The sequence below is a fragment of the Lipotes vexillifer genome, unplaced genomic scaffold (assembly GCF_000442215.2).
Source record: "Lipotes vexillifer unplaced genomic scaffold, Lipotes_vexillifer_v1.1 C27584342, whole genome shotgun sequence".
NCBI lineage: Eukaryota > Metazoa > Chordata > Mammalia > Artiodactyla > Lipotidae > Lipotes > Lipotes vexillifer.
The window spans coordinates 95-10,347 of NW_006771223.1; the positions used below are offsets into that span (position 1 = coordinate 95).

General features: G+C 35.0%; 1 protein-coding gene across 1 annotated transcript; it reads right to left on the bottom strand.

Annotated features, from left to right (window-relative positions):
- Positions 1-207: 207 nt before the first annotated feature.
- LOC103083801 (sodium/hydrogen exchanger 6-like) lies at positions 208-9,631 on the bottom strand (the record flags this gene model as incomplete). Its single annotated transcript, XM_007446574.1, has 5 exons — positions 208-400; positions 6,447-6,552; positions 8,776-8,888; positions 9,192-9,268; positions 9,554-9,631. Coding segments are annotated over 5 exons (567 nt in total), but the record flags the coding sequence as incomplete, so codon positions are not given.
- Positions 9,632-10,253: the final 622 nt, after the last annotated feature.

Here is a 10,253-nt window from a genome sequence, read left to right on the forward strand (position 1 = left end):
TCACCCCCAAAGGGTCACTGTGTCCAATTAGAATTCTGTAGTGAGTGTTTGAGGGCATGAAGTCCTACACAAAACAATGAAATTCTTTTATTTATTTATTGGTAAAGATGATTGCCTAATGTTTTCAAACCAAGTACTTGCTTATAAGGTTCATAATTATAACACGATGTCAATTATGGAACTAGTGGAGACCATGGAACACAGTATTCAATGACTCTGTGAGGTTAACAAGAAAAGATAAATAGAATAAAAGGATATTAAAGCTGTCACCACTCCAGTAGCAGCACCCATTGCGAAAGAGCCACTGAAGATTCCAAGGAAAATCCCGATAGACTTAAACATGGCTGTGACATCAAAGGTGTGGCTGTTGTCTCCGGCTGGCTGGTATGCTACTATTGAGCTACAAAAGAGAGGTGGTTCTTACTTCTAGAGGCAACTTTTACTTTTAAAACATTATCTAAAAAAAGAGTAAAATAAATTTTAAAAAATTACCTCGTGTAGAGCTTGAAGATGAAATCAGAGGGCGTAAAAACCAAAAACTTTGGATTTGAATTGCCAAAATAAGGTTGGACCAAGCCTTTTCCTCCAGCCTCAAGATACTGTGCAGTACTATTCTTTTGTGACTCTGTTTATGACTTACTGGTACTGAGTGCCTGAAAGCCCTAATGTACTAATATGAACAAACTAATGAAAAATCCCCCGTATTTCCAACAGAGGCATAAGAATATAAAGAATATTGTTCAATACTCAACCCGGTCACATTTTGTTTTTCCTGTGGGAAAAAAAAAGATGACTAAAGTACCCTTTCAACTTTTAGAATACCAGAATGGGCCCAATGCCTCCTATCTATTCATTCACTGAAATGGACTTTTATAGATAAAAGGGCTTGAAAGGCCTGCCAAGGAATTAGAATCCACTTGACAGTACTTTTAGCATACCCAGCTGGATCCTCCACCTCGAACTTCTGAAAGAAAGCCACTCTGTAAGAGGCCAAGACAAGCAATTAGAAGGGACACTCTCCATCTTGAACTCACAGTTCAAACCTAGTCTAAAAATACTTCTTTTAAAACAGTCGCCCCAGGAAGTAAATACAGCAGAGAAAATCACTTGCTAGTGGGTCTCTGGCAAGAGCGCCTACCATTACTAAAATCAGTTCTCATCTCAGTTAATTGAGGTGCCAGTGTTTTTATAATAAATCCAGACTCAAAGACATCATGCAAGTCATGTCGAAGAAAAGAAGCAGAAAAAACACATTCCGAAGAATATAATGAATTCTCCCTGTGGTTACTGCAATGTTTTTTATGGTTCAAGGCTAAAAAATGGCTTTGCTATACCATGTTTACCAAGTTCTCTTCATACCTCCCTGGTTAAACTAAAAAACAGAACAAAACAAAATAAAATCTAAGACCAAGCTAAAATTTCCTAATTTTACCTAGTTTATTGAAGTATGACTCTAACATGAATTTCTGGTAATGGCATCTAGAAATTTCTGAGACTCAATCTGAATTGAAAAATTTAAACATTTGCATTTAAATCTTCAAAGTGACCAGATCATTTTGGAACTGGTAGATTTGATATTATTTCAGTGAATAGGAAATGGCCTTTAATGTCATGCTATCTTACCTACACATAAAGGGCTCCACCACTGTAAATGAGATTTGACTACATTATAGCATGAAAATATAGCGGCTGGCTGGAGAAAAGAAAGGATATTGCTACAATAACCTTCCTCCCTGGCGATAGTTTTCAAAATGCTGGCAAGAACAAACTATCGATGCCATGCCTCCTGAGACTGCTTTCCCTGGATTGGTTCATGGAAATTCAAGATTCACACTAATCATTATTTTATTCTTTAATCATTAAAATGTATAAGAACACAGGAAAAGCATGGTGGGCTGAGAAGAGATGACAGGTTTGTTTTCTTCCTTTTCAGTCAAATGTTGGCCTCTGGATTGAAATCTTAATTCATCTTTTCTACATCAGTCAACAGTAGCATTTTTATGAATACTTAAAAAAAATCCTGAGAGTAATACAATGTACAGTTTAGGGGGAAAAAATCACCCCATCATTCCACTACCCTGACAGATCTATTATTTTCCTTCTGTACTTCTTTCACCTCTTTTTGTTACATGCATGCTATTTCATGTTTAGTTTGTAATCATAGTGAACATATGGTTTTGAATTCTGCTTCTTCAACTGACAATGACATAAGAATTATTAGTCTAAATGTGTTTTTTTAAGACTTCAAAAATGATCCAAATGGATATACTAATTTATTTAACCATTTCCTCTCTGTCGGACATTTAAAAATTTTGCTTCTACTATTTGTGCTACTATAAATAACAGTGTGAAAGAACTTATTTGTGCTTTCTACAAATTTTGGACTATTTTCCTGTGCTACATTCCTAGAAATAGGGTATTACTATACCTATGGCTCCTTTTACATGTTGAACAATGGCTTTCAAATAGATCTGTATTACATTTCAGGAGGGAAATACGACTACATCTCTCAATGTTTCAGTGATCATATCCATTGGCCTAGAAATTCTACTTCTAAAAAATATCCTACAGAAATACTCTCAAGGATTCACACAGATTTACACGTTCACTGCAGTGCTATTCGCAATAGTACGATATTAGAAAACACCAAATATTAATCAACAGGGGGTTGGAGAAGTAAATTTGTAGTGCATTCATACAATGGGATAATGGAGGTATTAATACAGTACAATGTCTATGTGAAAAAAGCAAGTTACAGAAAAGCATGTATAGTGCTATGCCTCTTTTTGTTTAAAAGTTAATATATTTATATATATATATTTATATGCTAATATCCTAATGGAAACAATCTGGATGAAAACCTTAATAGTGGTTATTTCTGAGAGCTGAAATTTCAGGAATTTTCTACTTTTGAATAATTTTCAACTACTTTGAATATTAATTTTATTATCATAATGATAAAAGATAAAATATAAAAGAGTAGGTAATACCAATTTCAATGTCAACAACAATGTACAAGTGATATAGTTTTACAACTCCAGGGTTTCTCAATCCTGGCATTATTGATATTTGCGGCCAGATAATCATCTGTTGGGTGGTGGGTGCTGTCCAGTGTATTGAAGGATATTTAGCAGCACCCCTGGCTTCTACCCACTAGATGCCAGGAGCAACCTCCTCCCATTCATGATAACCAAAATGTCCCCAGACATTGCCAAATATCCCCTGGTTGGGGGGCGGGGGGCTGCAAAACTGTCCCCGGTTAAGAACGACTGTACTAGACCATTACCAGCAGTAACTATTTTCACTAACAATTTTTTGTCTTGTTAACTGAATAGGTAAAAATGGCCACTAATTTAATATGTATATCTCTGATAACCAGTAAAGTTAAACAGTTTGTCAGCCATGTTTGTTTACTCACACTTATATTCTATAAAATGTAAATGACCCTAAAAACATATTTTAAAGTAGTATGAATTTAGGTCTCCAGGGTAATCATGGTATATCCATTCAGAGGTATGCTATGCAACTTAGACTTCATCTCTAACTAGATATGTATGACACTATATCAGTACACACAGCTCTACCTCATACAGCAACATATGAGGGAACCAGTTTCACTCCACCCTCACCAGATTAAAAGCATTAACGTTAACAAAAAAAAAAAGTCACTGCTAACCTAACAGGTCAAAAAGCAAACAAAAACAACTTCCAACATAAATTTCAAGAACAGATGTCTTAACCTGTTAATTGCCAAGCAGAAGTCCTTCAGAAAGGGGCCCCCCTCTTTGGAAAAGGCTGTTTCTACAGAATATACACATTAGAAAATCATCAAACAGAAGTCAACACAAGGTAGACTATTTCTATCTAACGTACTTTTAGAGGCAAATGAAAGATGATGAAAAACATAACGCCGAGCACTCCAGCTAGTGACCTCCCATAGCCAGCAACATCACTGGTTTCCCTTCATCTTTTGGGCAGGAACTCATTTGCTCACTTCTATTAAGATACTTACACAGCTAACGATTCCCTGGGTATGATACTCTTTAGATACAGTCCTTCTCCACCACAGTTCCACCAGACTATGGAATGAGTTAACTCATCGCCTGTGAATCTAGAATAGTACTAGCTATGTACCATCCTTAGGAAAACTGAGGAAAGAATCACTTGAATCGTTCTATACAAGGCTTAAATTCTCTCACACGACCCTGTTTGAGAAAGGTTGCAACAGAAGGACAAGAAGTCCTTTCCCCTTTGTGAGAAGTGTAATGGAAAGGGCATTCTCCTTCTAACACATTTATTCTTCACCAACACTGATACGTACACCCCCAAGCTCAAAATTTTCCGATGAGTTTTCTTCTTTTAATACTATTCAACTGTACTTAAAGTTGCAGGAAATAAGTTACTTCATTAATGGAAAAACTAAGGCACAGGGCACATCAGCTTAAGATAGGACCAGAAAAGAGATTTTTCTGACTCTTAATCCATTAGGGCAATGAGGAAGGAACACGTATTAATAAAGATGATTAAGTAGCAGAATAATTATCTAGGATGGCGAATTGATGCTAAAAGTAACTGCCTGTACCCTATTCTCTTCGTCTGGTAGCACTGGTGATCTTACATGTTGTTATGTGCTGAAAACGTCAACAATCTTTGTAGCTTCATTTTTTTTATATAACATGTAAGTTATAACCACACTATCCATTTCTTCCTCCCTTCAAACAACAGAAAACTTTTACTTTGCACCTATCATCCTTCAAGGTACATACATTTAGTATCAATATTAGTTCTAGCCTTTGGGCTTTATTTCTTAAATTAAATTTACATTAGTTGTAGACAGCTGCAAAAAATCTGGCAATAAATATGGTGGAGGGGGTAGAATTTATATACATTACATTCACAAAAGAAGATTTGATCTTTTGCACATCTTCATAAACAACATTTAAGGGATTAGTGTTACATCTCAGAAAGGATCATTTTCACTTTGCTGTTAGACAATGGGGGCAATCAAGCTGTGTAAACCAGAGTCAGTTACTGATTACTCTTTTATAGTCAATGAAGTGGAAATTAAGGAGAGAAATAAAAGTAAGGAGGAAAGGTGAAGGGGTTTTACTTCTCTCTTGTAGAAAGTTCTGGTGTGGAGTAAAGGCAACTGTCTATAGGGTTAGATATTTGCTTAGTAGGGGTGAGTTGGCAGGACTGAGTTCCTCAGAGGTTCAGATCCATTCTTTCACCTGCAAACACCTTCTGGTAGCATGTATAGTAATTTCTACAATTAGATTAAAATATTGCTCATTTTCATTGTCTTTAAAAAGTGTATTATTTAATACTTCTAAAAATTAAAAAGTTTCTGAAATGATTATGTTAAATAAGAGAAATATGAATTAGACTATGAGGTATTTCTCAATCATCAAATTGGCAAAGATACCAAAGTCTGACAAATACTCTGTTGGTGAAGCTATGAGGAAACAGGCACTCCCACAATTTGGTGGTTAAAATGCAAAATAGCATAATACTTTTGACAGGCAATTTAGCAATGTAACAAAATTACAAATGTATTTACCCTTTAAGCCACTCATCTCACTTCTGGGAATTTATCCTACCAATATACCAGTGCACATATAAAACAGGTTAAGTTCAAGGTTAATCACTGCAGCATTATTTGGGATAGCAAAGAATTGAAAACCCTTTATGATTCCACCAATAGGAGACTGATTAAATAAACTATAGTACAGTTCATAGAATACTATGCGCCTGCAAACAAAGAATGAGAAAATTCCTTGTTTTGATACAGAAAGATCTCCAGAATATAGTTATGTGAGAGAAAGTCAGGTAGGTATAGAACATATACAGCATGCTACTTTTAAAATAAGAAATAAGAGGCAAATAAGAATATTTATTCATATGTGTGCTTACATTTGAATAAAGAAATACTAGGATACACAAGAAACTAATAAAATGGTTACCTATGTAAGGGGCTATGGGGACAGGTGGATGAGGACAGGAGTAAGAACGTGACTTTTCAATGTATACCTTTCTATATCGCTGTGATTTTTGAACCATGTGAATATATATGTACGCCAAAAATTTAATTTGATGAAAAACTAAAACGTCCATGTTATAATGTTAAAACAGAATACAAAATTATACATACACTATAATCACAACTATGTAAAAATACTATGCATAGAAAAAAAAAATTTTTTTAAATGTCCTAGAATGTTTACAGTAATTGTCTTTAGGTGTCAGGAGTACATATCATTTTTTCCCTTCCTTTTCTTCCATGCAATTTCCATGTTATCTATAAGTATATATTTCTTCAAGAGGAAAAAAATGCTTCCGTTTTTCAAATGTTTCCATTCATAATGCACTTCACTCAATAAATGACTTCTGGTTCTTAGAACCCTAACGTTCAATATACACAATATAATAAGAAAACAAACACTTACGAAGATAGCACTATGGCAACAGCATCATTGAGGACACTTTCACCAAAAAGAAGTGCATAGAGTTCAACATCAACTTGAAGCTCGTGGAATATGGCAAGAACAGTCACTAGCAAGTAGAAAGAGTCAGAGGAATATTAAGACATTACAAATATAACATTTTCCCCTCCACAGATGATCGTAATAGCTATTTAGAAATTCATTCTTCATCTCAGAATTCAATCCTAATAAACATTCTCTTACCATATCAAAGATTCAGTAATTTTATGTCAATATTTTTCTTTTCCATAACTGTGTACCTGTAATATCTCCCTTCTCTCTCTTACAAATAGCTGAAAATAACCTTGGAGGACTGAGTTGGCCTACATTCTTCATGCAAATGCTAATAATCTTGTCTTGTACATTTCTTTTCCATAAAAAATACATGCAGAATTTCTTACAGACCAGGTGATCATTAATCTTTGATGAAGAAAACTATTATGAAAAGCATTTCCTGCTGCAAACTTCATTTTTTCCTCGGAGCCTTACAACTCACTTCTATTTGACTTGCAAATTTCAAGCACACCAGTTTAGCAAAGACAGTAAGAAATGAAAACACAAGTTTGGTTTTCGGTTGGGATAAAATTTATGACCAGAATTACAGCTGCTATATTTAACTTAATAAGAATCCAATCAACAGGCTATTACAGCTTGAGAAGAAAAAAAAACCTTCTCTTAGGAAACAATTACATGAGAATTCTTAGAAAATCAGAAGAGACTGAAGTTGCATTATAACTTTAATTGCTGAGTCACGTACAGCTTGCTTGCTAAGTAAACCCAAGCAGACATGAAAGATTATTATAACCAGAGCTGGGAGAGCCTCTTCAAATGCCAACCAAAAAACAGGAAGCTTGTATTTTAAAAGATATAGTTTCTACTGCAAAGCATTTCATCTGGAATATCCTGATATCAAAGCTAACCAAGAGAAGGAGAAAAGGAGGGCAGGAGCAATGCTGTAGAATTTTAAAAAGAGAACCTATGGCTCATCCTTCTATCAAGTGAACAATTGCAAAATGATAGAATTATTATACGGGCAAATACCTATATAATTCAGAAGAAATATAACTATCCAGCTTTATATAAGCAGAACAGTTTTGCTTGAGCCATACAGGCAATACTCCCACCAAAACAAAACCAGTTTTAAGTAATGTAGCCAGTCCAACTGACTCAGGTTTCTCATAGATTTTGAAAAGTCGAGGACCTTGCTTCTAGTAAGAGAACAAGGAAAACAGAGACCACTGGCTTCCTGCAAAAACCATCCCAACTTCATACTGATAATGGGAACAGCTACAAACAGTAAGGAGGCAGCCCTGACCATCTTTAAGGAGGCGATTTTCTTTTCAGTTCTAAAAATGCCAAACTATACAAATACCTCTCTAAAATGTCCTCTGAGCTTCTAAAATCATCTCTTATAGAGTAAAGAGCATATTTTCCTACTTTCTATAACACCCTGTGTTATCAGAGTCAACACAGGAATTCAGAGATAACCTTTGACTATGCTGGATGATATTTAAAGAAGATTATTAACTTACAAGGTCAAAGGGTAAAAGAGAACAAACCTCTACCAAGGATCTAAAATCTAGCATCAGTAAAAGAAAACTTGCATCCTTAGTTCAAAAAATGCAGTCTCTGCTCTTCAGCCTATATATTCTCTAAGTTCTTAATCTGAATGTAGCTGTGAAGCTCACCAATACTATATTAGAAAAACTACAATTTAACTCATCTAACTCAATACAATTAAATTCATTCTCTAGTCATGCTAATATCAAAATTATTTTATAATCCGAAAGCCAATTTTATAAAAACAATTCTTTAATGTATATTCCTGCCCACCAATGACCCCAAATCACACTTGTTCTAGCACAACAGCCTTCTAACAATCATTTTAAAACTTTTTTTCTTACTCTTAAATGCAGATAGCTGAATGTAAACAGATTTTTAGGGATCTGTTTTCTAGAGGCTTGAAAGGAAATGTATAATTATTACCCATCTTAACTAATATAGTTCATCTTCTATACCCAGTCACTAGGGATAGAGACCAACCTGACCCTCATTTAAACATCATCAAATTGTGGACTAGTAATAGGAAATACAGTAAAAAGAAACAAATGTGTGCTTAAGCCAAAAGGAGGCATTAATTTTGTTTTTTTCCTCCACAGTTGGAAAGTATAGTAAGATGGGGAGTACCTAATCCTGAATTCTACACCTCAAAGGAAGAAATACGTACATGTGTGTTGATGGAAAACCACTGTACAACTTAAGTACTTAAGCTCCACACTCATGTAAAACATACCTGGATCAGTTGCTGATACGATGGCACCAAACAGCAGGCAATCTGTAAAGTAAAAATCTCCCGCAAGTTGTCCAGTTACTTTCATCAGTGTTACACAGCCATACATTATTGATCTGTTCAATAAACATATGTCTACTTTAGAAAAAAAATCAACTGTTAAATAAGTTACAATACAGTAAGAACAGAAAGATGGGTCTACTGTAGTACTTTGTGACTAATCCCAAATTTACTGCATGTCATTTAAATATGGTAATGCCTTAGCCTTAAGGAAAATTCAAACAACTTATCTGTGTGAATACATTTTACTGCAAAAGTTCTCGGACACATTCGAGAATACAATACTGCAGAAGTCAAATATGTATTATTTTTAAATGATAATTTGAAGGCTAAAAGTGTTTTAAGCTTCAAGTACTTACCCAATTACGAAACAAGAAATTGCGGTTCCAAGAAAAGCATACGCTAAGATAGACCCAAGGTTTCGAAAGAAATGTCTCTGACAGAAAAAAAAAAGTTACACTGTGTTAGAATACTCACCAATTATTTAAAAAAGAAAAGGTTTTCTATTCTAGTGTGCTATGCTAATATTAAGTGCATTATTCATTCAAGGAAATAAGAGAAAGAATTTTTGTATGGGCATAAACTTCAGCATGTCAAAAGGACAGGAGAGGGAGGAGGGAGGGGAACCTGGAAGGAACTGCCTGTTTCTGAAGGTGTTGAAGATGATAAAGCCCATGGAGTTTAAGGCTGTTCAAACTATATGAAATACAAAAGCACTTACTCTTTTCAGACTATATCCCGCATAAAATATGATAGGAGGAAGTAATATGTTGAAAAATACTTCTGGATCAAAAGTAACCTGTTAAAATAAAGAGTTCTTTTAGATGAATTCCCTCAGAAGATTTCTTATTACATTATCAAATGAGCAAAAACAAAAAAAGATTAAATGTTAAACTGGCAAAAGGCAAGAATATTACCACTGTGGTAAGTGAAAAATATTTCATATAGGATAGCTGTTATTCCACTTCTCAACCAAATGACAAGGAGATGATAGCATTGGAACAATCAGTTAAGTCCTATCTGTGCAAAGTATCTTAAAATACTATGATAGCAAAAATTTTTTAAATAAGAGAAAGTATGAACATGTCTGTTTTAAATAAGAGACCCAAAACTGGCAACATAAAATTTGGGGGTACAGCATTGTTGTTGGCAAGAGGAAACAGACTTCTTGCATAGGTAACATCTCTAAAGGTATATAACATAATATTGTGGTAAAAAGTTTCTCTACAAGTCAGATTTCTAGTCTTGACAGCCCATTCCTTTTTTTTTTTTTATTTGCGGTACGCGGGCCTTTCACTGTTGTGACCTCTCCCTTTGCGGAGCACAGGCTCCGGAAGCGCAGGCTCAGCGGCCATGGCTCACGGGCCCAGCGGCCATGGCTCACGGGCCCAGCCGCTCTGCGGCATGTGGGATCTTCCCGG